Source organism: Esox lucius, chromosome 21 (genome assembly GCF_011004845.1).
Source record: "Esox lucius isolate fEsoLuc1 chromosome 21, fEsoLuc1.pri, whole genome shotgun sequence".
Lineage (NCBI taxonomy): Eukaryota > Metazoa > Chordata > Actinopteri > Esociformes > Esocidae > Esox > Esox lucius.
Window position 1 is genome coordinate 21,434,586 of NC_047589.1, and position 16,166 is coordinate 21,450,751.

The 16,166-nt window shown below is 41.6% G+C and overlaps 1 protein-coding gene across 1 annotated transcript; it reads left to right on the top strand.

Moving 5' to 3' along the window:
• The first annotated feature begins 1,204 nt into the window (after nt 1–1,204).
• Nucleotides 1,205–10,738, top strand: pck2 (phosphoenolpyruvate carboxykinase 2 (mitochondrial)). Its single transcript, XM_010885743.5, has 10 exons — nt 1,205–2,045; nt 5,213–5,425; nt 6,013–6,197; nt 6,829–7,035; nt 7,436–7,623; nt 7,975–8,137; nt 8,894–9,109; nt 9,426–9,563; nt 9,965–10,060; nt 10,269–10,738. Exons 1-10 carry the CDS (start codon nt 2,014–2,016, stop codon nt 10,736–10,738), a joined length of 1,908 nt encoding a protein of 635 aa, XP_010884045.1. The 5' UTR covers nt 1,205–2,013.
• Nucleotides 10,739–16,166: the final 5,428 nt, after the last annotated feature.

Sequence of the window (16,166 nt, forward strand, 5' to 3'; positions counted from 1 at the left end):
ATTGGCCGGAGGATCGCGACCTCCCTGTGTCCCCACTCTTACCCCCTCTTTGTTTCGGAGCAAAAGATCAGAAGTATACAAGCACACCACATAAGGCCGCTGGGGAGAAAACGGTTTGACGTGCCGTGCGACCGGTGTGTGCCAGGGCCCGGTCCACCGCGGAACCCCTAGGCCACAGCAGTATTTCTGAATGTTCTCATTGATACCCAAGGACTGCACCCGTGTGCAGCTGAATGAGTGAATTAGTTCATAATGTGTACTGTGTTCTCCATGTGCCTGAAAAACATACGGCGGTTGTTTGTGACGGCGATATCACAGTTAACAGGCTGATGTTTAACCAGAGGCACTGGCTTTACAGTCTCTTACTTTGACCTCTGACTAGCCTACCTACTGGGCAGTATCTCTCCTCCCTCACTCCCTCCCTCCCCCTCTCTCTATCGCCTAACTCCCCTCTCCCTCCTTCCTGCCCTCCCTCTCATTTCTCTCTCCCCTTTATGTTATCCTATCTCTTTCTCTAACTTGGAAACATTAACAGGAAATTTCTAATTGCATCATTCTCAGACCAGGCTCAGACATTGGATGGCTATGTAAATTGTCTTTGTGGACAGAACTGGTTGACAGTTCAGCAGTTTGTTGTCCCACAGACTAACTGTTCTGGGGATTTATTCACAAAGCCTCTCAGAATACAAATGCTGATCTAGGATCACTTTAGCCTTTTAGATCATAATGAATATAGAACAAGGTGGAGACCTAATCCTAGATCAGACAGTCTTTGAAATGGGCCAAGGTCTCCTACACTTTGAAAGAAGATACAAGGAAAAATATAAATACCATAGTGGTCTCACAGATACTATCTGAGAATGTATCCCATGCAACCATGGGGGGTACTGGTTATGTCTTTGTTTACTCTTGTGTTTACTCTTGTGTTTATGTTATGTTTTACAGAATGTTTTCCTGTGCTGTTTTAAGTTGTGTTTCACGTTGTTTATGTTGTGTTTCACGTGGTGTTTTACAGCATGTTTTACTGTTCTGCTTTATTTATTGGGGCTCACTGATCGCTGGTTAAATAAAGGATAACAACAACAAAGAGTACATATCGATATCGTATGATGTGGGGTTCTCATTAAGCCTAACGATAGTCATGATGACAGACCTATAACGTCTGTGAGTACAGTTAACGTTTGAAGCCCTACGTTTTTTCGTATTTTAGAAGCCAATTGTCAATACTATTTTTTCAATGACTTTGCATTTATTCAGCTGACTCCGCGTAGCCTTTTTTTAAGCACACACCAAAAGCGAACGGCTATCTTCCTCACTGATTCTACATAGGCTCTGGCAAATATCCCTCGCCATTCAGCCGATGTGGGGGCTGTGTGTGTCTTGGCGGATATAGGAACTTCAGAACTTGCATCAGCCGGCAGAGGCGGTTGTTAGCATGATCTGTAAACAGGGGATGAGGAGGCAGAAGCTTAGAAAGGATAGTAGGAACTGCTCAGGTTAGATAGTCCTCTTTGCCGAGTTTTATTGAAAACATTCAAGTTTAATATGAGCGAAAGGCTACTTAGTATCGTTGATTTTTTTCCAGACAATCTTGTTTTATAATCCCGAATGGACGTAACAACGAAGATCTACTTTATGGCCTATTACTGTAGTCGTCTAGTTTTCGAAATATACATTTAGCTTTGTATATGCAACCATAGGCCAGTGGTTTTGCACTGACGTTGATCCACTAGGCATCAGCAACTAGTGTGGTGTGGAAAGCAAAGCGCAGAACCTAAACCAAGGTGCAATACCCGCCTGGCGGACAAATTACACGTGTTGCAAAGTGCAAGGTTCTTTTATTAGTAGCTCAAGCCTCCGCTACCTCAACATTGGACTTCTTAATCGACCACTCATATGTGTTGTGTTTGGTCCTGAAACGCAGACGACTCTTCTGTTTTCTCAAGATATATTAATTGTCTTTTATTTGTATTTTTTGTAAATTTTATTTACGAGTTCGTTATTTTTTGCAATATGTCTTGCCGTTTGCTGGGAGTTGTCAGAAGGTGAGTAGCCTATAACATTGCAATTTGAAACTGAACTGCTACCTTGTTCAACCATTGAACAGATGTGTGTGTAACACTGGCGAGAGTGTTCTTGTCAATCTGAAATGTTTCATTTCTACAACATTGTTTTATCTTCCCTAACATTCTCCTGTGGCTACATGTCTGAAACTTTAGTAGGCAACTCATATTGGCGAAGATAGTCTACAACAACTTTTGAATTCACTAGCAAACATAGCATATCTTTTGCTATGCACTCATTCAAAATATGGCTATTGGCAGCAAGCCTAGGCAAACATCCTTCTTACGATAGGATATATTTATGACTATAGTCTGGGATTACACACCCAGGATATCATAGATATGTTGTAGAAAAATGTGAAGTTCTATAAACAATAAGATGGGGGGAAAAAAATCTGTTTGGTGAATAGTCAAAGATAGCCAGTGTTACTGAAGTACAACATAAACCTAAGGATCATCATAGAAAAGGCCACAGATATAGCACACTATGCTTTTGTCTTTTACTGGCATACTCCCAGTTGCACAAACCTGAACAACAAGATTTTATTGTAACTCTTTGCCACTGAGGATCAAATTATTACGAGTGTTGTGCAGTATATGACTTCCCCATACTTGGGAGTCTCTGATTTAAATCTGCCATTGCATATTTGTCTTGACCACTTTTTCCTTAGGCTCTTCGGTGACGTGCAGAGACTGAAAAGTAAATGTGAGCAGAGTGCGTCGTGACTTTCTGCATGACACTCTGTCTTACGAAATTGGGAGGGGTTCCATGACTGTGTTTTTGCATTTGGGATTGGTTGGTTTGTGCGTGTGGCAATACTTAATACTTTTGTGTAATGTTATTTTATTTTTCATTTAAGACTGTCAAAAGAGTGCATCAGGTTATGCGTTGCCGCGTATTTGACGTTCCAACTTCCACACATGTGCATGCTAGTGTATGACGAATGAATGTGTGCATTTGCTACGTGCATCTTCGTGGTGCATAGTACTGTAATTAGTTTACAGTTTTTGGAGGAGTTGTTTAATTTGACAAGGAGATTAATTGCATAGCCTACTTCCCGGGTTCCCCCTAGACGTCTCCTTCCCAATACCCATTAGGAGAAGAACAAGAGGAACCTCAATGCAAAGTTCAACTGGAACCCAGAATTCAACATGGGATTATGAACTGATTAAATTTTAGGTCTTTCTTTCTTTTTGTCACTGAACTGGGTAATTGTACTGTATCCTATTCATTGGTTCACATAAGACGTGTCACAGAAATGTCAAGAACTGCAGGCTGCATGTATGTATAGTTGGCAAACATACACAGGCAGATTTGAATAGATGTTAGTGGGACAGCTATGGTATATGTAGTGAGAGCTTGTACTTTTGACTTACCTCTTAAATTGAGCACCCCTTGGCTTACCTTACCTTACCATATACCATGATAATCTGGCAAAGGTGAGGAAGGGAGGGGGGCATGTCTTTGGGGAACCCAAAATCTAATGATAAGGGGTAAGATCAGCGCAGATGCACCTTCTTGTGAAGTCTGTAGAATACTTTCTTTCAATTGTGTTTGTCTTTGTAAGATTCTCTGTGAAAATTGCTAAAAGTACGCCTTGTGCTGTATAGTTGGCTCAAATAGTTTTTTGTGTGACATACTATTTAATGTCTCAGTGTCACATGGTTACCATGGAATTGCCATAACCTTACTTTTCAGTTTTTTTTTTTGTCTGCTTGCCTGCTCTCTTTTCTTGCCCAGTAGACCTGCTTAGTGTGCTAAAGGTCTTTCCCTCCATTTTCTTCTCCCTGCTCTCTTTCAAGTCCCTTGGTACGCTATTAATCTGTCAGTGTCTGATGGACTATAGGTCGGTTCTCAATTTACACATCTGGTGGACTTTATACACACACTTCCCATGTGACAAGATGTCTTTCCTTCAGACAAATTGTGAAAACGTGTTTAAACAATACTTTCTGGCCATTTCTGATGTTGGGCAAGAATTCCCCCATCAACAACCACTAATATTTCAAGTTTGCACGTAGGACATTTGTCAGCCTTTCAGTGGTTGTTTATTAGCGGGTGTTATGTACACGTGAAGCTCAAATGCACCTGTGATACGACCTGTGATAAGACTGATTATGTACCAGCTTTTTAAAAACTTTATCAGGACTTTTCACCAGCCGTTGAAGTGGAAATTTGATTTTAATTCCTAACCACATTAATTACTAGACCTAGTCATGACTTAATTTCGGTCAAACTCTTATTCCTGGACATCAGTGCACATCGTAGCAAATAACGGTTTTTATTTTGAGCCCTCTATGATCCCCCGTTGGTTTTCCGTTAAACCTTTGACCGTGGCGTCTGGTGGCATCTCACATGTTTTAAACTGATTTTGTTGGGCATTTGTCTCTCAACACTGTGGGATTAACAAACAGAGAGCCTCTATTTGTGTCTCTGTCATTATGAACGGTTCTGAGCTGGAGTCGCGGGATGTACTGTCCGACGTCAGACATTTGCATTCCACAGCCCACATACCCCTACTCGTTATTAAGCAAAATACGTTCAGGGAAAACAAGGTGGTCAATGGCTTATGCCTGTGTCTCACAGTTCATTGAATAATGGTGAACATGAATGGCTATCTCTTTGTTTTCTAACCCCTGCACCTGGTTATTAAATCTAGATGGAACATGAACTGCGTACTGTATATTTGAGTAACAAATTCACAGTGCTTGCCTTTGTTTTCGGTGAGCTCTGAGGGAATTCCCATGAATGTGATTGGTGAAATCATACTAAGCTATTAGATTTCCCTATGTGTTATTGATGTGTGGATTGCAGTAACTAACACCAACAGTAGGATTACATTGCCAACTGTTTGCATGACTGAAAACCATAAGGGATAGGTTGGCTGTGTATCTTACAACTGATGTGCATCGTTGCTATCCAGTATTGAAACGTTCATTTTGTGATATGATTTAAGACCAGATATAAATTATTTTGTGTCCATTTAGAATTTCGAATCTGATTTGAAAACTGCGAGTTGCTACGTGATTGTTGTGTTAAATCTTTTGATAACCGATGTTAGCCAGCTACATAATTTCATATCAGTACGCTTCAGTACCGTTCCTTCTCTGTAGCGGACTCACTCATAACCCCCTGTGTCTGGGTACAGGCGCGGTGTCGTTGGGACGTCTGTGGGGATCCGCTCCTTGGCGTCGATCCCCTCCCTGCCTCCGGCAGTGGCGGACTTCGTGAGAGGGGCAGTGGACGAGTGCAAGCCAGCCAATGTTCATGTGGTGACGGGGACTGCAGGAGAGTCGGCTCATATCCTGGCTGGCCTGGAGAAGGAGGGCATGGTGAAGAGACTGCCCAAGTATGAGAACTGGTGAGTGATGTGTTGATCCCCTACCAGCTGGAACACTGTCCAACAGGTATTTATTTCTGGGAAAAGTAAGAATCTTCCGGTTAGGTAAACCTGCAAGCAAAATTACTTTGGAGCGGAACACATTTACGTAGATCTTCTGGTCAGTAAGGAATGCAAATGTTGAATGACAGTATAAAGCTTTGGGGAAATTTAAGAGAACACTGCACCTTTTTCTTTCCTTTCCAAAAAAAGTTGAAAAGGAAGGCTTTGAGTGAGGAACAGAAGGGTTAAAATTATGAGACCACTGCTAATTGAATGCTTCTGTTCCTCACTCAAATCCTTCCTTTTCAACGTTTTTGGAAAGGAAATAAAAAGGTGCAGGGGTCTCTACATTTTTTCCGGAGCTGTATGTTTTTGAACGCCCTATTGGTCAAACAAATTAAGCAGTCTGCCTCAGAATATTGTTCTACAACCAAATCAGCCATACATCAGAGTCCTTTGAGTCCGGTTTTCCACTGTGGCCCTGGAGTTGGGCCTGTTATTCTCACAGTGTCATAACGAAAGGTAGGAGGATGAATGGTCTGTTTATGGCCTTTGTCTCCGGGCAGCTGGCTAGCACGCACAGACCCCAAGGACGTGGCTCGGGTGGAGAGTAAGACTGTGATCGTCACTAAGAACCAGAGGGACACCATCCCCATCCCGGCCGGGGGGGTCAAGAGCCAGCTGGGCAGCTGGATGAGTGAGGATGACTTCCAGAAGGCCAGGCAGGATCGCTTCCCAGGATGCATGGCAGGTACTGGACTGTCAATGTGATGTCACACTTCTCCGGTTCTTTCTTTGGGGTGGTTATAGGCTCGCTAGGGATTAAGAGTTTTACAGGACGTACACACAGCATGGCTAAATACAGGTGTGAGGCATCTCGAGCTCATCAGTGACAAGACAAATTTAAGGCTGTGGTGATTATGACTTTGGTCACTAAGACGGTCAAATACAGGAACTGTCATTTTAAAAACATGACTTTCATTTTTCCGGTGATATACGGAATGATTACGTATTTTTAAGGAATGGGTGGCAAACCTGACCTAACTTGGTACAACCTTCAGAAGTAATCATGGATATTCTGTTGAATTAATGGATAAATTCATGACGACAGGTGGCCCATTGATGAATGTGCATAGTTCCCATTTTTTAACACAAGGTGTAAATGGGGACTGGACTACTGGCTAGTTTGGACAAAGGGAGCGGGCCAACAGTCATCAAAACATCAAATGGGAGAGTTTAGCATTAAAGTGTAGGATGAAATGATTCTCTAAAACGGAAACCAAGGTTTTTGTTTATTTGCCAACTGAGGTTATTCCCTAACCAAGAAGTGGGTTATTCCCAATGTTCATTTTAATTCACAAAATGTCCCAATTCCCCCTCAGGTCGAACCATGTATGTCATTCCCTTCAGCATGGGCCCGGTTGGTTCTCCCCTGTCTAAGTTTGGCGTGCAGGTGACGGACTCGCCCTACGTTGTGGCCAGCATGGGCATCATGACACGCATGGGCACCCCAGTCATGGATAAGCTGGCGCAGGGGGCGGAGTTTGTGCGCTGCCAGCATTCCGTTGGACGACCCCTCCCACTGAAAGGTAATGCTTTACAGGGTCTCTCTCACTCTGCCTCTGTCTCTCTTACTCTCTCACTCTGCCTCTGTCTCTCTCACTCTCTCACTCTGCCTCTGTCTCTCTCACTCTGCCTCTGTCTCTCTCACTCTGCCTCTGCTTCTGTCTGTCTCTCTCTCTCACTCTGCCTCTGTGTCTGTCTTTCTCTGTAGCCATCCACATATGTATATGTTGTTATAAAGCGGGAAATCCTTCAGGCATCGTTTTGTTCTCCATCTACTCTGTGTCCTGCTTCCATGTTCATTCCTTCATCAACTTTTTCCTCCCATTGCCTCTTTCTCCACGTTGTCCTCCTCCCATATCGCCCTCCTCCTCCCATGGCGCCGAACCCCTCCCCGTCCTACCGTGGCGCCCTGCTCCTCCCCAGCTCCCTTGATCAACTCGTGGCCATGCAACCCTGAGAAGGTCCTTATCTCCCACCTTCCCGACACCAGGCAGATACTGTCGTTTGGCAGCGGCTATGGAGGAAACTCTCTGCTAGGGAAGAAGTGCTTTGCCCTGAGGATCGCTTCCCGGATCGCCAAGGACGAGGGCTGGCTGGCCGAACACATGCTGGTGAGGATCCAGTCAGGGAGGTCCGAGTTCCATGAGGTTGTTAGAGAACGGTTGTCCTATTTGTGGACATAAATACTGTACTTAAACAAGAGAAACATATCTGACGGTAAGGGATATATATATATTTTTTTTAAATAGGTGTGGAAACAGACTGAGAAAAAAATTAGAACTTTTGAGAGGGGAATTAAACCCTACTTTCTGGAGTTGCGTACGTGTGCTACCAGACAATGGGGTCGTATCCTAGCATTTTTGACACCATTCTTATAAACTAGCCTCTGATGTTCCCTTGTAACGACACAGCCACACTCTCGAAAATAAATCCCTCTTTTCCGTCCCTTTTCCCCCTAACAGATCCTGGGCATCACCAACCCTCAGGGAGTTAAGCGGTACGTGGCGGCGGCATTCCCGAGCGCCTGTGGGAAAACCAACCTGGCCATGATGAAGCCTGCGTTGCCCGGATGGACCGTCGAGTGTGTGGGAGATGACATTTCCTGGATGAAGTTTGACAGTCAGGGTGAGGAGGAGGACACAGTACTGGGGACCTTCTGGGAAGTTCAAGATACAGACTTTTTCCATTTAGAAATGTTTTTATGCAACCTCCCATTTTGACCTGAATGTGTAATATGTTGTTTATAGATTCATAATCCGTGAGTGTAATCACTATCATACCTCAGTTAATTTGTGTGGTAGCCAGTCTAGCGGGGTGACGATTAGAAAACTACAGTATGTTTTTGCTTTTTGAGATGAATAGTCTGAATCTGATTAATAGTTTTTCAGATGAATAGTCTGAATCTGATTAATAGTTTTTCAGATGAATAGTCAATCTGATTAATAGTTTTCCTAGATGAATAGTCTGAATCTGATTAATAGTTTTTCAGATGAATAGTCAATCTGATTAATAGTTTTCCTAGATGAATAGTCTGAATCTGATTAATAGTTTTTCAGATGCACAGGAAAGACCAGGTGGGCTGTGACAGCAGGAATCATCTGTCAGGAACTAGATCTGCAGCACAACCCAGTGTACTTTAGACAGGGATGGCCAGCAGTCACAGAAGGGTTGGATCCTACTGTCCTACTATCCAACCGTACCCCACAGAAGTTAGAAGGAACCCTAGATCCAAAAGGATACCTCGGCATAGACTCGACTGACCCTAGTCTCATGGCGCGTAAACTGTTCCAGTGTGGAAACTAATTACCAGGACGAGGGGATGGCCTCGCCTGAAGATGGAGGAAGCATCGTTGTGACTGGTCTTTGTTTCCGTCTCTTCAGGCAAACTCCGGGCCATCAACCCGGAGAACGGCTTCTTCGGAGTGGCCCCGGGCACCTCGGCGAAGACCAACCCTCACGCCATGGCGACCATCGCCAAAAACACAGTGTTCACTAACGTGGGCGAGACCAGCGACGGAGGAGTGTGGTGGGAAGGACTGGACCCACCTGCTGCAGGCGTGGCGCTGACCGACTGGCACGGCAAAGCCTGGAAAGCAGGTAGTTGACTCACTAGTGTTTACAGTGCCACCTGGTGGCATGTTAAGATACTCTTTTGGGTTCCGTTGCGTTCAGGAACTGTCATGATGTTTTAACAGGTGTGCTCATAAACTGCTTTTTGTTTAACAATTAGTACATTCCTTTTAAATCACTGCAGAATGTATACACTTTATCTGGCATTAGAACAATCTAATAATATTTTAAGGGATTTATATGCACACCATCAAACAGCCGCACAAACATTTGTGGGCATTAAAGAGGCATTACACAGTAATATGTCTGCTAATAGGATTACCTGTTCCGCTGTGTTTCCCAGGAGACCCTGGACCCTGTGCCCACCCGAACTCCAGGTTCTGTACCCCTGCGGCTCAGTGCCCCATCATTGACCCACAATGGGAGAGTGACGAGGGAGTGCCCATCGATGCCATAATTTTCGGGGGCAGAAGGCCGGAGGGTGACTTCCCCTCTCCTGATTACTAAAACACTGTCTTCATACAGCAGGCAGACCTGTGTAACGTACTGTGGAAGGTCCTGGGTGGCTTAGTTAATGGTGCATGGCCAGGGGTTTGTGTCTGATTACCACTAGAAAGATGAGTTTGGAAGGGTATGTGTTCACTACTGTAAGATGTTCTAAATAAGGCCGTCTGCTGAATGACTAACCACGAGCTAGTGTTGTAGCCAGTGTTACAAATGAATTAATGATGTCATTATTAATGTAACTGGAAGAATCGTAATGCTTTTTGTATGATGACTGTTTTGAAATTCCTGAACCCAATGTGTTACTCCTGCATGGTTGTGGTTCGTGCCCAGACATGCCTATGTCCAGACTTGACCCCTGACCTCCCTGTTTCCCAGGAGTCCCTCTGGTGTACGAGTCGTTCAACTGGCGTCACGGTGTGTTTGTGGGCGCGGCCATGAGGTCTGAATCAACGGCAGCGGCGGAATACAAAGGTACACTTCCTTACGAACCTCTTCAAAGAGCTGGTAGAACATACTTAGAAGTGTCAACATGCTGTTAATATGTTTTGGGGATACGAGGGGTCCATAGAGAACAATACAATTCTGTATTTACCATATCTTAGAAAAGTATTACTGCATATGCTGGTATACTTTATATCCTGATTCCTCTCCAACTTTTCTTTTTTTTTTCTCTCTCCAGGCAAGGTCGTCATGCACGACCCCTTCGCCATGCGCCCCTTCTTTGGCTACAACTTTGGTGACTACCTGGCCCACTGGCTCAGCATGGAGACCCGCAAGGCACCCACACAACTGCCCAAGATCTTCCACGTCAACTGGTTCCGTAAGGACCCCAAGTCCGGATCCTTCCTCTGGCCAGGCTTTGGCGACAACGCCCGCGTGCTGGAGTGGATCTTTAAGCGCTGCGGCCGCGAGCGTGAGGACGAGGCAGCCAAGAAGAGCTTGGTGGGCTGGGTGCCACAAGAGGGAGCCATCAACCTGCAGGGCCTGGGCGGCAATGTGGACATGGGTGCCCTCTTCGACCTGCCCAAAGCATTCTGGGAAAAGGAGACCCAGGACCTAAGGGCATACTTTACCCAGCAGGTGGGAGCGGACCTCCCCCAACAGGTGGAAGGAGAACTGAAGGCTCTGGAGGACCGGATCAGGAATTGAGTCGGAGCCCCAGATAATTCATAGATGAAGAGATTACATTTCGACTGACGGACACTACATTAAGCTGATGCTGCAATATGGTGGGTTGAGGGTTAAAGGAAACTAACAACTGTATTCCAGTTTGGTGGAAACTGCATCGTGAATCATCATGATGGGTAGTTACTGTAAATCAAAGGTTATGAAGTAGATGGAACGATATGATGTGACTGCATTGCTGACAAATGCAGTTTAGCCACTACCCACTGTGAATGGGTGTGAGCGTGTTAGCTGATGGAGCTGAACCAATCAGAAGCAGTGCCTTACTGACAATGTGCTTTGAAACATAAAGGCTGTGAATGTTTGTTTACAAGCTATAGCCCAAATAATATTAATCCTAAAAACAAGTTAATATCTTCATTAATAAAATAATTTTTGTAGAATGTTAAGACCTAATTTTATTTTCTGTACTGGCATGTAGTCGGTCGCTGGCATTATTGAATGGCCATGGCTTTTATTTAATTTTTTTTACATTTGGAAGGAATGTATCCTATTGGCCTACAGAAAGCAGTTTTACGGTTCCTGGATTCCATTGGTGGAATGTGAATTAGCACACCAATGATATATTTACAACTCCTATGTAAAAGTTAAACATTTTAGAGTGGTAATTGAATGTGATGGTTTTATTAAGAGTGCTATTAATAAAGAGAACTCCAATTCAGCCTCAGTTATGTATTTTGATTTACACTCAACATCAACAAACATTATAATGCCTAAAAGATAAATGTAATGTATCTAATATGCAATAATTGAGAAAGAAAAAAGAAAGTTTGTTCTGGTATATTTTAACATCATTCATGTAAACATACAAAAAGGGGGGTTAGTAATATACTGTACCAGACTAACTCAATTCTCTTTTTTTACACGGTAATCATGTATTTAAGGCTTTACTTGTTTTAGTTGAGCTATCAAGTACTTCCACACTTCTATAAAGCTAAAACACTTCCTACTAGAATATTTTATATGCAATTCGAGGAAAACAATCGTATAAATGCAAAACCAAAACTACCATGACAATGCACATACACCTCTCGTCATACCAAACTGATCACCTTGAAGCTGACTGTGCCACTAGCTGACCAGAGGCTGTGAAGCCTTGTGTGCTATGTGCATGTAGGTCACCACCACCATGAGAATGGGGAGTCATGGTCAGCAGGGTTTTCCTGGTTTCGCACTTATGGACTCGCTCCGGCGCATTCAAAGCTAAGTGAAGCTGACTATACAGGGTTAACCCACTGAACTTCATGGTTGGAAGAGCAATGCTTGAAAAAAAGAAATGGCGTAGATGCCTATGAGAAAGCCTTGCAATTATTATGTTTAAATGTGTAATTAAAATGAAATCAAATACGCAAAATTACCCATATGAAGCAATTGCAAAATACTTAAATTGCATGTCTTTTCACTTGTGCGTAAAGTTCGTTAACTGGTGGTTCCTGATCCTGAGTCCGTCTCCTGGTCCTCTTGTCTACTGGTCCCCTTGTCTCCTGGTCCCCTTAACTTCAGAGTACTCTCCTCCTCCAGCTGGTCCCTGTCCTGGGCTGTAACTGGGATCTCTTGGTGTTTGAAGTCGATCTCACTGTAATGGATCTTCTCAGACTGGCCTTCAAGTTCTGCTGGTTTATTTCTGGTCGTAGCCTGGTTAGGGTTCACCTGGTTATCATTGACCTGGTTAACGTACATCAGTGTGTTTTGAGGAGAAAAGACAAAAGATGGGACATTCATTTAGCTGATCAAAGTATTTTCAACAAAAGCAATATAGCTATTCTATTGTACGCTGTTTTAAGTCAATTGACAAAAACTGTAGGAACAACGAATGATTGGTGGATTTATTGATCCTACATTTAAAGCTTTACGATGCTTTCATATATAATGAAACCTGAGGGTGGGGTCAGTTCGCAATGAAAGCCGATAAGTCAGGAAAATGTCTAGCTGATTCAGCTGATTCAGTGAAAATGCATGCTCTTTAAGTTTTTTACTGCAAATATCTGTTTACTTTCATAGTTTTATTGCCTTTAATTTGGACTGACCACAATTCTGCTGGAAGGTCCTGACATCATATGCTGCGTTTATGTCAATGAAAATGTTGCTTATATTTGACAGATGAATCCCATACATAAAATAGGTTAAAATGTTTTATTTGGAAGCATTTTAGGATACATATTAACATAAATATATACAGTTTATTATCTATGCATTTTAAGTGTATTTTATGTGTGACATACATTTGTAAATGTAGCATGTGGAATTTTATTTGTAAGTCTTGTAATATTTGATATGCATTTAGGATTTTTTTCTGATATGAGATTACATCCCTGACCAGGGCGTGTTTATTTCCCATTAAACAATCTACAACCTGCTTAACAGTTAAATAAGATACAGCATAAGTTCAGCAACTATTAACATTCACTGTACTTTGTTGGCATTGTTAGCAGTGAGATAATACCACAGATCATTCTCACCTGTTCAACTTGATTATTTGTCCATTCAAGTCCACCAGGGAGCTTGGATTTTCTCCTGAAAGACAGTAGGAAAAGGGCATCTGAATACAATAAAATGTTTTGATATACAGAGCAAAAACAAATATTAGTAATTAAGCATTCAGGCTAATAATTATTTTTACCATCCAAGGAAAGAGATGAGCAATATAAGCAGAATGACCAACAAAGTTCCTCCAACAATCCACCAGACCTTTGAGTTTCCTTGCCCTGGAAAAAACAATAGATATTAAGGGGCTTTTCCACATACAGATCTGTACTGTATATCCACTCTGTTGTTATATGTGTCCCAGTTTTACCTGGAATAGATCAAACTAGCTTCACTTTTTGTGACTTCTCAAAGCCATGATAATTTCTTGCTTAATTAGGAAATAATTAAATATGAACCACAGACAAAATCTTACATAAAACATGAAGTGTCCTGGTAAGTTCAACTGTCTTGTTGCTCATCCCTACTGGGTAGACTGCAGTACAAGTGATGTTCTTTTCATTATGAAGGTATGATGGGATGAAGGTCACCGTGGATAGAACTGTTATTGTTTGATTTGTATTCTCCTGGATTTGGATCTCATGTGTGGACTTTGTTGGGAGAGTCCATATCAGTTTAGGGTGGTGTTCAGGACAGGGAGCAACAGCAGAACAGTTTAAACTGACAGGAGTCCCTTCCTTTATGTCACCTAAGACTGTCATGTCAGGTTGTTCAGGTGAATCTGTAATATATTGGAAATATTGGACTCAGTCTAGTTGTCCACTCTTAACATTTGATACAAGGAATATAAAAAGGAAGAAATAGTGGATAAACAATGGTCTCTTACCCTGGACATTGATCTGAACAAACTTTTCATTGTCTGTTGCACTGTATGGTTTACTCTCAATTCTGAAGTAGTACTTATTAGTGTAACTGTTGGTTACATTGAAGAACACTGTGGTGCAGTTCTTCTGGGACAGGTTTCCAGTTATATTCCCTTGATACCTGTTGTCATTCTTACTACTGTTAAATATCACATTTTTCTGATCAGTCTGATGGGATTCTTTCATCCACACTCCTAAAATATATACTGTGTTTTTAAATTCATTTATATTGTCATCAGGAATATCAAATGTACATGGGATTTGCACACAGGAGCCACTCAGTACATCCAATCTCTCTGGCATTGTGGTGATCAAATCTCGTTTTGAAAAAACGATCAAAACACCTGAGAACAAAAGGAAGGTTAGTTTATCTTTATTAAACAGTCGGTCCCATATTCTACCTCTGCAGTACAGGTGGTTCCTGATATTAAAACAGCCCATCCTGGACTGAAGGAAACCCATTCTATAAATGAACTAAACAAGGAGAGCATATTTCAGTTAAAACTATAAGATATTGAGAAACATGGAAATAACTAATGAACTAAAATTAAATCACTTTCTGTTGTATTATGTGTCACTATAAATACATTGGGTCAGTGTGGAAAACTTACTCGTCATGAAGAGGCCAACGATGAACATGTTCTGAGGAGAAGCCATGTCAGAACACAGACACAAATAATCACCTGAAATGGTACAAAAATACTCTTAGGTTTATTTATTCCAACAAACAAAATGTTCTGAATGTGAAACATTTTGTAAAAGTTTTAGAACCCCATGAATTAGACCTATTTGATCAATTAGAAAATCTATTTGATGCAATGTTTTTATGGAGGAATGTATTCACCACTGTTGTAGAAAACACATGTTGCAATATAACATTCCCATATTAAATAGGCCTAATACATGAACTAACAGCAGAACTTTGAACATTTAGAATTTAATATATTCTAATTAATATCCTCATTTAATTTAAATATTAGAAGTGAAGGTAGAAGAAGTTAATACTTGCCTTACATGAAAAAGTTTTCCATGAATCACTATTTCACACTCATAAAGAGTTCTCACAAACTTGTGCTGAAATAGTGCAGTGACTTACTTCCTGATAAATGTGTGAAACATTTGTTTGTAAGGAGACTACAGGGTTTAGGCTATTTAAAAATAAGCTTAAAAAGAGCAGAAAACATTTCCCTTTTCTAAAGACATTTGCAAAAATGTACCCCAGTTATTAACCATGTTGCAGAGGTGACCTGTTTGATCAGTTTTAGGACAAAGAAAAGACATGATAAAAATGTATCAATAGAAATTAGATACTATTGTTACTCCAGTTTCTTCATGAAAGACCAAGTGCAAAATGTACTAGTGAAAACAGGGCATCAATAAACAACTCATTAGCCAATTTTGCTGTTTTAACAGTAGTACTAGCCTAACCATTGTTCTCAATATGTTTTAGGGGGTATGTATTTAAATCGTTCTGCGTTGCACAGAGTTGGTGTGCCAAGTTAATTTTCCATATACAAACATGTAAGAACACGTGTTATTGGATTTATTTCCTCTATGCTCATGCAAATCAACAACATTTTGAAAACATACACACATACATACAGCTCTGGAAAAGAATGAGAGACCACTCTTAATATTTCTTAGATCAGCATCTCTACATGTATTGCAGCCATTCCATTCCTGTTTCTGTTAAATTCCATCACAGGCACATCTCATTTTACTTAATGAGGTACTGATTAACAAGCAAGCGAGTTTATTCGTGGGCACAATTCAATGTGCTTTAAAGATTTTTTATTAATACAATTGCATAAAAACTGCTCAGAAAACATAGAATAAGAAAATAGAAGTAGAATAAAATCTAGGGGATTACCTGAACCAAATCTAATAAACAAGGAAAAATATAAAAACCACTGCTTTGGTCATCACTACCCTATTGCAATAAATGATGTCATCACCTAATTCGTATAATTGTCCATGTGCATGTAATTGTGTTGGACACTGTAGGAGAGAGGAATAACATTGTGGGAGAGACAAAAAGTGAGTAA

What these genes read in the sequence shown, in the direction of transcription:
- pck2 (XM_010885743.5), top strand. Translation starts at nt 2,014, where the DNA reads ATGTCTTGCCGTTTGCTGGGAGTTGTCAGAAG. An exon ending in CTTCCCAGGATGCATGGCAG is followed by an intron (nt 6,198 to 6,828) that starts GTACTGGACTGT and finishes ATTCCCCCTCAG; the next exon opens with GTCGAACCATGTATGTCATT. An exon ending in GATGAAGTTTGACAGTCAGG is followed by an intron (nt 8,138 to 8,893) that starts GTGAGGAGGAGG and finishes CCGTCTCTTCAG; the next exon opens with GCAAACTCCGGGCCATCAAC.